General features: G+C 35.7%; 4 protein-coding genes across 6 annotated transcripts; 3 read left to right on the top strand and 1 right to left on the bottom strand.

Annotated features, from left to right (window-relative positions):
- Window positions 1-1141: 1141 nt before the first annotated feature.
- Window positions 1142-3363, top strand: LOC111287793 (septum-promoting GTP-binding protein 1-like). The gene is made up of 6 exons (XM_022878465.2): window positions 1142-1587; window positions 1666-1789; window positions 1890-1986; window positions 2132-2171; window positions 2333-2416; window positions 2974-3363. The coding sequence occupies exons 1-6, from the start codon at window positions 1252-1254 to the stop codon at window positions 3136-3138; spliced, it is 846 nt and encodes a 281-aa protein (XP_022734200.2). The 5' UTR covers window positions 1142-1251; the 3' UTR covers window positions 3139-3363.
- An 879-nt stretch (window positions 3364-4242) lies between these two features.
- LOC111288689 (uncharacterized) lies at window positions 4243-5302 on the top strand. Its single transcript, XM_022879672.2, has 2 exons — window positions 4243-4696; window positions 4995-5302. Exons 1-2 carry the CDS (start codon window positions 4373-4375, stop codon window positions 5169-5171), a joined length of 501 nt encoding a protein of 166 aa, XP_022735407.1. The 5' UTR covers window positions 4243-4372; the 3' UTR covers window positions 5172-5302.
- A 343-nt stretch (window positions 5303-5645) lies between these two features.
- Window positions 5646-6929, top strand: LOC111288235 (uncharacterized). The gene is made up of 2 exons (XM_022879036.2): window positions 5646-6074; window positions 6442-6929. Exons 1-2 carry the CDS (start codon window positions 5751-5753, stop codon window positions 6622-6624), a joined length of 507 nt encoding a protein of 168 aa, XP_022734771.1. The 5' UTR covers window positions 5646-5750; the 3' UTR covers window positions 6625-6929.
- A 153-nt stretch (window positions 6930-7082) lies between these two features.
- On the bottom strand, window positions 7083-12979 carry LOC111287383 (homeobox-leucine zipper protein HDG2-like). 3 transcript variants are annotated; one of them, XM_022877906.2, is made up of 13 exons: window positions 12599-12979; window positions 11989-12512; window positions 11094-11360; window positions 10897-11014; window positions 10531-10719; window positions 10011-10433; window positions 9809-9910; window positions 9491-9691; window positions 9212-9386; window positions 8860-9131; window positions 8077-8172; window positions 7595-7991; window positions 7083-7388 (listed from the first exon to the last, which is right to left on the bottom strand). In XM_022877906.2, the coding sequence occupies exons 3-12, from the start codon at window positions 11315-11317 to the stop codon at window positions 7626-7628; spliced, it is 2166 nt and encodes a 721-aa protein (XP_022733641.1). In that variant the 5' UTR covers window positions 11318-11360; window positions 11989-12512; window positions 12599-12979; the 3' UTR covers window positions 7083-7388; window positions 7595-7625. The 3 variants fall into 3 exon arrangements, with proteins under 3 accessions (XP_022733641.1, XP_022733640.1, XP_022733638.1); XM_022877905.2 differs by having other exon boundaries at window positions 11094-11308; window positions 12599-12953; XM_022877903.2 differs by having other exon boundaries at window positions 11094-11320; window positions 12599-12860.
- Window positions 12980-13642: the final 663 nt, after the last annotated feature.

Here is a 13642-nt window from a genome sequence, read left to right as displayed (position 1 = left end):
TTTATTGATTTATTTTATGAATGCATTATTTGTAAATCTTAAAAATTATTTAATTGAAATTGTAATATTTAGTTGAAATGCTAAATTTGAAGATGTATATATTCTAACTTAAAACCATTTGATAATAATAATAATAATAATAATAATAATAATAATAATAATAATAAAAACTATTGTTATATTTTTGTGTAAAACAACATATTTATCACATTGTATAAATTTTATGTCAAAATATAACAACTTTTCATGAAATAGTTAACAAAAGAAAATAAGGTACGCTCTAATATCATGTTAAATTTTAAGACAAATATATATAATAAAATTAATTGAAAATAATAAAAAAATTTTATTATATTTATATATCCAAAATACCTCCATGAAATATATTTTATCTGTACTTTAATCTTACAAAGAATCTAAATTATTATAAACAAGTTTGACATTTTTTAAGTTGAATCCATGTTTGATACAAAATATCTTTCTATCATAATTGTTTCTATCTCTTTAAAATTTATGGCATTTATTGAATGTGATAAAACTATTTTTATCCTATAGTTTAAGATCTAAGTATCCAATCAATTGATTTGATTCGATTCAATTTTTAAAAGGGTATGGAATAAAGTTTGTCGGCAAATAATTGATCCAGTGTCGTCTACTTCTCGACAATAGTTGCTCCCACGTTTCAAGGACAAGTGTGCTTTTTATTCATTAAAAAAAAAATTTAATACCTTCAATCTTAATTTTTTTTTTATTTTCAAATTATAAGATATTTTGTAAATAAAAAGATAAATTTTAGTGGTTAGGATTCAATATGTAACAATTTTAATTAAGGGAAATTAACAAAAATAGTATAGCACATGGTATAATGTATTTTTTGGTAATGATTAGGATAATCCAAGGTTAATAATAGAAAGATAGAGGGGGAAATTACAGCAAATTTATAAGAGGAAAGAACTGAAATGTTACCAAAATAACCCTAATGTGAATGCAACAGGATGCGGACCCAAGCTGGCAATTTGGACTATGTCAAAAATTATTGTCCAGAATAGCGGTCAATTTGTCCCGTTAAAGTAGTCACTTTCGTAGCTAAAAAGTCTCTTTGTAAGTTGTAACTGAAAGTTGAGCATGTTCCAAAAATATCCAAAGGTTTTGGAAATATGAGAGCAAGTGTTTTTAGCCACGATTTTTTTTTTTTCTTTCCATGGCCAAATAGACACAGCAATTCTTGTTGAGGCCATCCAGTGAGAGATTATGACCCACTTTTGCCCTAAAATGGTTAAACTCAACCTTAGACGCAGAGTTCATCGTCGCGTTTTGATTCTGCGACGCTGCATTCGTTGCTGTTGGGACAGACTTCTCATGTGCTCCTTAGGGAAGCCTATTAGGTATCGAGTGTTATCACGCGCAGCCACCCCCGCCATGCCTTCTCCGCCTCTTGCCACAATCGACGGCACTTTTGCAGCATCGAGGAACGTGACGCCGCCGGCCGCCTGTGATCATAACCACCATGATCATAAGGACTCGGATTTGGTTCCATTGAAGATCAGTCTCCTGGGTGATCCTGAAACTGGAAAGACTAGTTTTCTGGTTAGTGTCTTTAGCTTAACCTCCTAATTATTGGCTTCATTTAATTGAATATCAATGCATCTTCTCATGGTTTTGAAGATGAAATATATTGGGGATGAGAAAGAGGAACAGGAAGACACTCAAGAGAAAGGATTGAATTTGAAGGATAAAACTTTTTTTGTCAGAGGAGCAAGAATATTTTACAGCATCTGGGAAGTTGATGGTATGCATTTTTCATGCTCCTTTTAAAAAATTTCAGGTTTTCATATTGGTTTTGCCGATATAACACCAACAACTAGTTCATTTTTCAATTAAAAATGCAGGAGGTGACAAATATCAGGATCATATTCCTCTGGCTTGCACAGACTCTGTAGCAATTCTTTTCATGTTTGATCTAACAAGCCGGTGTACTCTAAACAAGTATGATCATACATTATTCAGTCCGATATCTCCATTTCAATCAAGATTGGAAAAGAATTATTGTAATATTTCTCAATGTCTGTCCTGGTACTTCATAATCTGGGTAGTTTTCTAAATTGAAGGAGTCTTTATTCTGTGGTTGCAGTGTCATAAGCTGGTACAAAGAAGCCAGGAAATGGAATCAGGTATTCAATTTGCCATAGCATTGTTGAAAATTTGAAATCTTTACATTAATTAGAGTAGTTTCCATTCTTTTTTTTCCAGGTTTCTGCTTCTGTTTTAAGAATAAAATATTTATGTAATTTCTGTAAAATGTCTTCTAATTGTGCAAACGTTGATTGAGCAGACAGCTATACCGATATTGATAGGAACCAAATTTGATGATTTCATTCAACTTCCCATAGATTTGCAGTGGACAATCGCTAGTCAGGTAAATTGCTATTCCGATGATTTTTGTTACCATTCTTTTTAGATCCTGAATCAATCCAACAGGTGTAAAACCAATTTGGGTGAGTAAACATAGAAAAAGGGGAAACTTGGAGACAAACAAGTCAATGCTTGAGAATCAAACATATCGGACAAATGAACTAAATAAGGGGACAAACATGGCCCAAACCCCAACTGGAAGAATGGACTCTTGGCTAATTGATCACATTGAGGCCAACTAACCACCTTTGATTGTGATCTCTCACCCTTCACCAATTCTCATATCTTCATTTTAGCCAGTCAACAATCCCAACAGATGAAACGACTCTATCTCTTCCTGTTAACAGCCATGTGGTCTATTGATAAAGGACTAGATTTTAGTTCTAGTGATCAAGTTTAAATCTTGATAGTCTCAAGTACAAAAAGAAAAAAACAGATTTTCTCTTCTTGTTGTAGTTGGAAGCTGTTTGAAACCGTCAGTATTTGAATTGTTGAACTTCACTGTTGACTACAAAGAAAAAATTTCTCATTGCAGTTTAATTTGCTTCTCATTTATGGCAGGCAAGAGCATATGCAAAAGCCCTGAATGCGACGCTGTTCTTTTCAAGTGCTACATACAACATCAATGTAAACAAGATCTTCAAGTTCATCACAGCAAAACTCTTTGACCTGCCTTGGACAGTTGAGCGCAATCTTACAATTGGAGAGCCCATCATTGATTTCTAAGCTTCATGTTGTACATAGCCAAACTGCCTAAATTCCAATAGATTAAGTCTCAGCCAACCGGTCACCAGAGTTGATGTTTTCATCGGTCTGGTGATGATTCGAGTTGTTTCACTGAGCAGTGGCGGAGAGCCTGTATTTTCCAAGATGAATAACATTTCAGTTGTTCAACAGTTTTTGAAAAAAAAAAAGTGAAAAAGATGAAATGCTATATGAGCTTGCATATTTCTTTTCAGCTCAGCCACTTTTTACTGATAGATCAAAGCCTTCGCATCCATGAAACCTACATGAAACATGCTTAGCATAAGCATTTCTGAACAAAAATGGTGTGCAAAAACTGGAAAGGGCAGCATAAAAAAGAAAAGATTAGACATGGTAAAGAACTTGAGATCACAGTCAAATGTAATTAAAAAAACTATGCATAGAAATTGGGCCACGAAGCCATCAAATGCCATCGATCAGCAGTCTGGTGACTGCTTCTGGTATGTAACAACTGATCATGAATCATCCCGATAATGGTCAATGACAACCTCTAGCAGTTTCCTTGAATAAGGAAGGCATTTTTCTCACAATTAGAGCCAATATCTCACTGGCAAGTCCAAATTGCTGTAATACAGTTTGCATAGGGAATCTGGTAAGCCTGAAGTCATAAATCAGAGGCGCATCAATATCCCTTTAATGAGCGAAAATTGACTTCATATGATTAATTCGGCGAAGGAAATTTTGATAAATATGGAAATTAGGCTGGACTATCACTGTCATTTATACAATTCAAACAACATCTCTTTCGACAAGTAAAAGACAACAAATTTCCATCCTAATTACTACAGAAACAAGAAATTGTAGGATCCAAATTGCAGCAACAGTCACATGATCTTGAAAACTCTTAATTTTAGTGATCAGAGTTTAAATCTGACGGCCTCAATTATAAAAAAAAAAAAAAAAAGAAATTATGGGAAGAAAATGGCAACTTTGTGAACAAGAACAAGTGAAATGGTCAAAAGTCACAAAACCTTTGCATCAGCATTAATTTTCCACTGACTAATCGATTAATAGCATAGAAATTATGGAGGTGTAGGGGGTACAAATGTAAAATTGAATAACAGCGTCGACCATTTCAAAACTTCTAAGAATTTGCAGAACATTAGGTCCAGACCCCGTTTTTTCTTCAATTCTCTTCTCTTTCTAAAAATATTCACCAAAAAAAAAAGAAAGAAACCCATATTGAAATTAAGAAATGGGAATTCTATGCAAGGTGGTTGACACGGTGCTGTTGGTGGTGTTCGTGGTGATGTTGTTAGCGGGACCTTTAATTGATGCGCAGTTGGTTTTGCCAGTGACCACCTTCCCTGACGTGCTCATCCGTCTGAAGCAAAGCTACGCCGAAGAGTACCAAGATTATTTGAGGCTGGAGAAGCCTCATTTCTTCGTTGCACTGGTCTGGCTGGAGCTTGTTTTCCAATGGCCTCTCGTTTTACTTAACATTTATGGGATTTTGGCATCCAAGCCATGGCTCAACACCACTTGCCTCATCTACGGGGCCTCTGTTATAACCGCCATGGTACATAAAAAAAATTATACTTCTCCTATTATCATTCATCAAATCTTAATGGTTTTTTTTTTTTTTCTTAATGATGGGATTCTAAATTGAACATTGAACATGTCTTAAAGCAGTTGCAATGAACTGAAATGTGATATATACAACTCCTTAGCCGATAACATGAACGAGATTGACTTGAAAATGATATGGGCTAACACATTTTTATCACTCTTTGTTCTGAGTTTGTAGCCTTCAAATATTTCCATCCATCTAGCCTAAAAATCATATTTTGTACTCTGTTTTGTGTCAAATTGATCAGGCTGCTTTATTAGGGGAGCTGCTGGGATCTCCGAAGGCAACGGATAAACTGTTGAAGGTGTACTGTCCTTTCATGGGGGTTGGTGTTTTAGCATTGCTGCGAGGGCTGGTTCCACAATCTGTCCAGGATCCAACCATTGGCAAAAGAACTGCACTGGCTAGGAAAAAGTGGGATTGAGTTGAACATACAAAATCATCTTCTCGAATTTTTGTAATCCTTTCTCATCATATTTAGAATGCTTTTGTTTCACTTTTATATGATTATTTCCTGATTATGAGTTCTAATGCATTGCCGGATGCTATATGTTTCAAAACAGTTGCTTTAGTTTATAATTTATAAACCATTTGTGTCTATGGTCAAATGAAATGGTACTGATTGATGTTTGATTTTTAATTGTATCATTTGGCTATCTTATGTACACAAGTTGATGGCAATTGAGCAACAGGTATTTTAGTGAGCAGACTGGATCTTTGATAATCTCTAGTACCAAAAAAATTAAAAAAAAAATCTTAGAATTTTAAATAAGAGAATATATTAATGACAACAGGAAGATCAGTTTGAAACACAACAAGCCAGCTTAGAAAGAAACTAATAAATAATTGGGGCACAATTTGGCACGCATTTACTGATATAATAATTTAGTCGTACCGACCAATACCGCACCTTCTCCACCAACAAGTCAAAAATTAGATCCAACCCCTTTTTTTCTTTTTCCTGTTCCCATCTCTTTCTCTTCTTCTCTTTGCAACAACAAAAATGGGAGCTTTTTGCAAGGTGGTTGACGCGACCCTGTTGCTAATTTTCGTGCTAATCTCCGTTGTGGCTCCTTTATTTGACTCGCAGACTTGTTTACCTGAGAGCATATACCCAGACCTGCTCGTTCGGATGAATAAATGGTATGCAGGCGAGTACCAAGATTTTTTGGTGGTGGAGAAGCGTCATTTTTTCGTGGCCCTGGTGTGGCTAGAACTTGCTTTTCTTTGGCCTCTCGCTTTACTTAACGTTTATGGGATGTTGGGTTCCAAGCCTTGGTTCAACACCACCTGCCTCCTCTTCGGTGCCTCTCTTACTACCTCTATGGTGAATAAAAATAAACCCTCTTCACATTTTTTTTGTTCTTCTCTTTTAGTTTTATGTTGAAGGATTATTGTTGTTTTTATACATCGACAATACAATTTTAAGTTCTAGAAACATTTTCATTAAAATTATTCGGATTGGATTTGAGTCAATGAGTTTGGGTTGGTTATTCAATCAATTTTTGCCAATGGGAGCTCAGAAGGGAAACAAAAGCATAGTTCATGTATGTAAGTGTGAATAACTAACAGCTTTTATAACTCATTTGTGATGAGTTTGTGTTTAAAGTCATGGTACTCTGAAACGAATTTTGATTTCCAGACATCTCTATTTTTGCAATTACAATTTGTAATTAACATTGTTCTAAATTCAGGCTGCCATATTAGGGGAGATGGTGGGATCCGCGAAGACGTCAGATAAACTGTTGATGATATACTCCCCTTTTCTGGGATTTGGTGTTTTGGCCCTGATGCGAGGCCTGCTGGTCCCTAAATCTGGCAAGGGTGCTCCAACCATTGGCAAGGGACCTGCATTGGCTAGGAAAAAGAGGGCTTGAGCTAACTTCTGCTTGTATTTTCTATTTTTCTTTTCATAATTTATAACATTTTGGTTTCATTTGTATGATTATTGCCTGATTACAAATGCTGATGCATTGGCGATACTGTATTTTGAGGTGGTTAATTTCCAAAAACTGGTTTCAATTAGAATTAATCATAAACCATTTCTCTCTATATGTTAAATGACATTTGATTGATCATTGATTATTAATTGCATATCTCAGTGTACGGAAATTTGAATTTCAAATTTGGTGATGCCATCAACTTCAAAAAGCTTTGGCTTGAATTTGCACTCTTGTTTTTTGATTTTTGATTTTTTTTAATATTTTATTTTTGTCGCGTAATAAATTATGTCCATATGGAAGAATTTGAACAAATTTTTATAAACCAAGAAATGGAGTTTTTAATAATTGATGAACGATTATAAAGTCTGATAGAAGTAGAAGGTGTTAACCCGTTAAAGAAACTAAAAATTCCGTTAAACAAAACTCTAAAACCTTGAACATTGATTTAAACCCACTTTTGCAAATATAAAAAGTTCTTTGCATGCTTTCATTTTGGTTTTATATTTTTTCTTGGGGAAGTCAATTCCCGAACCTCTAACTGATATTGAACACTAGATGAATTTGCTTAGGTCACTTTCGTTTCCCCCAAACAAATGTCAAAGAGGATCATATATGCAAGGTGCGCTCTTGACTTCTCCCCTTCTTCTATAATTCCAAAATTCATTGACACCATTGTTCTTTCCTTCTCCTGTTAATCACTGCATCAAAAAATAAATACAAGTAATGTTTAGATACTTGAAGTAATCTAAAAATTTATCGAAAAAATGCTTAGGAATAGGTAAAAGGATTCAATGAATGAAGAAACATGTGTCAAACGCTCAAAACTGGCAAATTGTTCAAGTATTTGCTCAGGATTCAAGAGAAAAAAAAAGGTGTCAAAGCTTCAAAGTTTGTGTTAACATACCTAGCTAGCTACAATTTAAAGCTGTGGCAGTTCATGCGTTCTCGCATGATAGTGAAGCCTTTATCCTTTCAACGGTGCATGCAATCAGATTGTTAACTGTTTCAACCGATCCAAGAGAAAGTTTCGCGGTAGGAACTGAGTCAACCAAAATCTGAAATGCAACAGTTAGAAGAGATCCACCAGACCCGGCATCAGCAATGCCACCAGCAGTCGCTGTAGTTCCATCGGGCAGAATAGCAAAACCTGAGGGAAGAAGGGCGACATAGTCCGGGTCCCCTCCATTTAGGACTACATTCATGGCAACAATATCGACAGGAGCATAGATTACAAAAGAGGCTGTTGGATCAGTGCAACTCTCTTGTAAAATCAGCATGTTGCTTTGGCTTGAATTTGCACTCTGTACAAATTTATTTCATATTAAGAAGATAAGCCCCACAATATAAATTAACAAATTAAAATAACTTTAGTATATGAAAATTTACATTTACTCGAAGTAGTGAAACACAATTGCCTGTATCCCGACCGTTAGCAATGTGTGCCATTTCTTGGACAACTCCACCATTAGAAAGAATATCCCACTGTATTTAGGAGAAACCAAGTTGTAGGATCAATTCATTTTGACAATTTCAAACACTAAAGAAAATTTTCTTGCACTACTTAAAAATCTTTATAAAGAACACTTTAATTTCGAATTATAGGCATTCAAGTAATCTTACATTAATACAACATGATTACTAAGCCATCGATCTGTTGGCTAAAAATAAATGTAGCTAACCATAAACAAAAAACAAGTTTTTTGGATAGGGGTTGAAATCACTTACAATTATTTTCTATAAAATCTTAGTTATAAAAAATATGCTAAATCACAAGGATCAACATGAAAAATATGTTAAATTGTTAAATTGTTGCCTGAGGCCATAAAACTCATGTTTTTTCATTTGATTGTTTATCATGTGTTTTGCTGATTACCAATGAGTACTTTACAGTTTAAAAGAATTCTTTAGACTGCAATTTTTTTGCAACAACATCAACAAACTAAACTTTATATCCCATACAAAAATAAACGAAGTTACCATAATCGACTACCTAACATAAATGGAGTCGGTTGAAACCTATATATACAAGCCTAGCAAGAAACAGAAAAAAAATATTTATGCAACAATATCTAATCAATTGAGTTAAGTTATTGCCTTTTGATATAAATTTCATTATGCAATATGCAGGGAAAAAAATCCATATAGAGTTCTTTAATTGCTTTGACATACCTCACTTCGAGAATTCTCATCTCGAAGGAAATCAAATACCCTTTTTGGTGAAACAGGAAGCCAGAAGGAAGTTGCAGCACTTAGCACAATCCCAGGAGGTCTACCTGGATCATCTACACTCTTTCTTGTCATGACCCTTACATCATCAGCTCCAGTTCCAGATAATGTCGTCCATGTGTGAGCAGTAGAGGCACTCACTCCAGCACAGAAGCTTATTACCATTCGCTCAGCTAGCTTCAGCATACTCTTTCTCCCATCTTGATTTGTTATGACTGACCAAATATCAAAATATCTTAACATCAGCACCGGAGATTATTAACAGCTAGAAATGAATATTTATAGTTATTATTACCCCCAACATCACCAGTGGGAATGTTAGTAGCCATGACACTTGCAAGCCTCTCGCACTGTCGATCTAAAGTGGCAACCCAACGTCTTGCTCCGAAAGCATGACCGGAGCTTACCAGCTGCTTGTATAGATTGTGAACACCTCTATCGTCCACTTCTACATGCTCAACCCATGTAACCTATATTGCATACAGCCATTGATTGAGGTAGAATTGGAAATGCTATGTAGTAAAAAGCACATGTTTTGACTATGATCATTTGAAAATAATAGTTTTAGTTATACCCTTGAGTACCCGTTGGGCATTTCTTGAATTAAACATCCAGATGGCCTTCTTCGGCATCTCACAGTTGGACTAGAGCGTAAATTATCCAATGAAACATCAACCACAGCCCAAGTTCCCTCTGCATGCTGTTTGCAGTATCTTACATAGTAACTCTCACGAGTTGGGACAAGAGGTGAAGGGACTTGAAATTCAGCTGTCATCTAAGAAATTAAATAGAACGAAAATGTCACAAAAAATAATAGTAAAAATTAACAACCAGCATAGAATAAAGTTGAATCTTAAACTATTATTCAAGTAAATATGGAATTCCACATTACCAATTGCAGGGCTCCATTATAATTCCCTGCTACCCCTGTTGATAGAATATCCAAAGTTGAAGCCTTTGAAACTATTCCCGAAAACACAGTTGACCACTGATGCTGAATTTCAAAACAGAAACCCAAAAATTAGTACTTGCCTTGATGGCTGGCTTGTTCAATTTTCAGGGAATTGATGGATACTATTATTATAAAATCTTACCACATCCATAAGAATCTCGACAAGGTTAATGTGGTTCATGATAACAACAGCAGTTTCTCTTGAAGCTTCGCATTTGACGCCAGTAGGTTTTGGCCCAATTCCCCTAGGAAACGTGCCAATATACTCTTCTTCATTCAGCATGGAGTTTGTGCCATCAAGACTGGTGATCCATAAGGGTTCACCCATTTGAGCCATTCTAACTAGTTCCTCCATAGCTGCCACCGCAAGCTCGATAATCATCGGCTTATCAGCCTCAGTAGGTGCACCGATTGACCTAAGAAGTTCCCCGGCACCATACATCTCTCCAGTGCCAGGTTGTGCACCGAAATCAAGTGGTCGAGGAGGCATAGGAGAAGAAAGTAGAGGATAGTTCAGCATTGGCTTGCCAACATACTTTGCTGCTATTGCTGATATACGATCAATCTGCATAGTTCTCAAAAACAATTATTAATAATAAATTAGAATCATTTAAAGTTTAAACTAAAATGTAATTAAAGTTTGCTATAACATAATTAGATACCTCTTCTCTTAGTCGAGCATTTTCAAGTCTCAGATGGTGTTCATCAAAGGACATTTGTCCTACAGCAGTTGGACCTCCACAATTTGGGCATGAAGAAGTGCTCAGAGCCTCCCTGTACCGCATGTTGTCAAGCCTTAGCTTTTCGTTCTCGGTTCGAAGCTGTGTGTTATCCTGGCGCTCATGCTGGGTCTGTAGAAGAAAAGCATTGACGTTTGAAATGAGCCAAGCTAGCTTGGTTGAGCTTCTATTAGGGAAGAACCAGAGTTTATAACGGTCATTTGAGCTATTTCAGGTCCTCAAATATTGGTAAATTTCAAGCCAAAGGCCTAAGTTAAAGAGCAAATGAAACGTTAGTTATTCTTATACCTTCATTTGGGTGCGCTTGTTTTGGAACCAAAACTTCACTTGCAATGGTTCTAACCCTAACTCACGCCCAAGTTCCTTCCTTCGCTTGTCATCTGGGTGTGGACACTCTTTGAAAAATCTATTAAAAAAGTACAAATTTTTGTTAACAGGATTACTGTTGTTGAAAAAATGTGTCGATTAAAAGGTTTTTAGCTTACGCCTCCATTTCTTGGATCTGATGCTGGGTATGGCGATGGTAACGCTTCTTTTTGGGACGAGGATCTTGATCATTCCCAGAGGCACCTTCATTATTTTCACTACCGGATTTGGTTGTACTGTCAAATTCCTCATCTCTCATTCGAGCAATTTCACTTTCAGATGTGTTTTGGGTCATCTCAAGAGGGTGGAGTTGACCTTCCATCATGCTGTTAGGCTGGAACATTATCTACAGATCTTTAAGATTCCGAAGCTTATGGTTTTTCAATCTAAAACAAACAGAATGGAAAATTCCCCACTCAAAAATAAACCAAAAAAAAAAAAAAAAAAACTCATCTCCCACGTATGAAAATGCTATGATCTGATCAACTTACAAAAAGTGGTAGGCAAAACCAAATGCAAACCATTTGAAATTTGAGTGTACGGATTGCTGATAAGTAGACTAGATTTTTATGCGACAAACGCATGTTATGGCAGTAATTTGACTAAATATGAGGAGCACTGGAGCTAGATTAATTTATAGAGTTTTTTTTTTTTTCTTTCTCTTTGCAGATGAAAAGAAAGGGTTTACGCGTTTCTCAAATATCGAGAAGGATTTTGCTTGGAATAGCAAGATAATACCCACGCAAACAACAAAATCAGTCTAAAAATCACATTTTCTTGAGTTTCAAAACAGTGGAAAAGGAGAGAAAGATTGTTGTTTAGTTTAGAGAGTAGTAGGAAGAAATGGTAAATATGAGAAACGACGCATTAATCTATTAAAGTCAAAGAATGTGAAAAAGGAAAAAAATCTGAAGAGATCAATCATAAATTGAAAACTGAAAAGACTGAAAAAAAATCACCTCAAGAAGCCTTAGAAAGTACAGATTTATGAGAGAGAGAGCTCAAAGTTCTAACCTGTCCAAGGATAAGTCCTGAAGATGTTCCAAAACCAGTAACATTCCCGTTTCCGCTGATCATCGACGGCATGTTTCTAGCCGGAATCATCACTCCGGCTGGCATATTTCAGAATCCCAAAAGCCCTAAGCAATATTTGTTCATATACGATAGCTTCTTGGACTCGTTCAAACTACTTAAATTGTCCTTCGATTTGAGTTGAGACGACCCTTTTCAGATTGATATGTTTTCCTTAGATTATTTAACATGGAGTGACAAAACAAAGCTGACTGGTTTTTTTTTTTCCTTTTTAGCAGCTGAAAAGATTCTCTCCTTCGGACCTTCGGTTTATTTATATACTTATCCTCCAAGAATATTTGATTCTTACATGCCAATGTATAAGCGAGAGAGAATCTATAAAAGAAAATTAAATGTTGACAAATATTAAAAAATAACGTCCCAACGAAGACCACGCAGAATCCAACTATGCCTTCTCTGTAGCTGTCTCAAAACCAACTTTCTTCCGTTTCTTTCTTCGTATTTGCCTGAGAATTAAAACGTAAGATGAAAAGATATAGGAAAATGAAAGTTTAAGTTGAAAAGGTTGAGAAAAGAAAGTGAAAAACTGTACCAAAACTTGGCTGCAAAGAAATTTTTGACCTAATAAAGAACACTAGAAAAGCCTCAGGAAGGAGAGAGATTTGGGATCTATTTAGGGTTGCCGGTAAACTGCTATGGGGTGCTGCGAAAGAGGTAAAGCAGGTGGTTTGGGTTTGAACTTTAATGGTATAAGACGTTGGTGTTGGGGTTGCAGAAAGAGATGGGGTCAAGCAAGAAAGTGACAGATATAAAGAAGAAGAAGAAGAAGTTGATGATGATGATGATGCAGAGGCAAGGAAAGGGGAGAGAAAGGGAAGGAGATAGAGGGAACAGATGAGAAAATTGTGGCAGTGAAGAGTTATTGCAGAGCGCATTGAGAGGGTGCCATTGCATTTAATGGAGGGGAAGCTGTAAATGCTGAGAGAGAGAGAAAGAGAAAGGGAGACACCCCCCCCCCCCCCCCCCAGTAGAGTTTGCTTATCTACGGTGCAACGAATGACGGCTACCAAATTTCATAATTTTTTCATCTCCTTTGGCGACCTTTAAATTTATTTACTCTCTTCACCTTCTGTAAATTCTATTACGAAGCAACTTTGATGCTATCTTTTCTCTCTTTTTTCATAATTTAGAAGTCTCTCTTTCCTTAATCTTATCTTCAAATACACTTGTTGATGCTTTCGTGGGCAGATAGATTTATATCTCAAAGGAATCAAAACAAATTGCATCTGGTGAAATATCTTAATGATCAAGCTTTAGACAATATTTCAACTTCATATCCTAATCAATTTTCAAGGTTTTCATCCAACGTTTTTTTGTGGGATTCTTAATGACTTTCTTCTCATAGAAATGGAAGATCAAGGTTTTGTGTAGTTAAAAAATGAAAATCACGCCAATTTTTTTTGTAATGAAATTAACGTTGAAGGGAAAAAAAAAGGGAAAAGGATGGGAAAAGATGACAATTTATATAAGATAGCTTTTTTTCTAATCATGCATTAGATTCCACATCATGTTTTTGAGGGATCATCACATTGATTAAGCTTGCTGAGATATACATTTTAATTTCTTATCCAGACAA

This window comes from Durio zibethinus, chromosome 4, assembly GCF_047325235.1.
Source record: "Durio zibethinus cultivar Kanyao isolate XHJ-2024 chromosome 4, ASM4732523v1, whole genome shotgun sequence".
NCBI lineage: Eukaryota > Viridiplantae > Streptophyta > Magnoliopsida > Malvales > Malvaceae > Durio > Durio zibethinus.
This window is presented reverse-complemented; position numbering and strand designations above follow the sequence as displayed.

Bases quoted from the DNA above. Each gene is read 5' to 3' on its own strand.
- LOC111287793 (XM_022878465.2), top strand. From the start codon at position 1,252: ATGACCCACTTTTGCCCTAAAATGGTTAAACTCAACCTTAGACGCAGA. The intron at 1,588-1,665 runs GTTAGTGTCTTT...ATGGTTTTGAAG, and splicing joins CTGGAAAGACTAGTTTTCTG to ATGAAATATATTGGGGATGA. The intron at 2,417-2,973 runs GTAAATTGCTAT...CATTTATGGCAG, and splicing joins AGTGGACAATCGCTAGTCAG to GCAAGAGCATATGCAAAAGC.
- LOC111288689 (XM_022879672.2), top strand. From the start codon at position 4,373: ATGGGAATTCTATGCAAGGTGGTTGACACGGTGCTGTTGGTGGTGTTC. The intron at 4,697-4,994 runs GTACATAAAAAA...CAAATTGATCAG, and splicing joins CCTCTGTTATAACCGCCATG to GCTGCTTTATTAGGGGAGCT.
- LOC111288235 (XM_022879036.2), top strand. From the start codon at position 5,751: ATGGGAGCTTTTTGCAAGGTGGTTGACGCGACCCTGTTGCTAATTTTC. The intron at 6,075-6,441 runs GTGAATAAAAAT...TTCTAAATTCAG, and splicing joins CCTCTCTTACTACCTCTATG to GCTGCCATATTAGGGGAGAT.
- LOC111287383 (XM_022877903.2), bottom strand. From the start codon at position 12,093: ATGCCAGCCGGAGTGATGATTCCGGCTAGAAACATGCCGTCGATGATC. The intron at 10,720-10,896 runs GTATAAGAATAA...TTTCTTCTACAG, and splicing joins ACAAGCGCACCCAAATGAAG to ACCCAGCATGAGCGCCAGGA. The intron at 8,173-8,859 runs GTATGTCAAAGC...TCCTAAATACAG, and splicing joins ATGAGAATTCTCGAAGTGAG to TGGGATATTCTTTCTAATGG.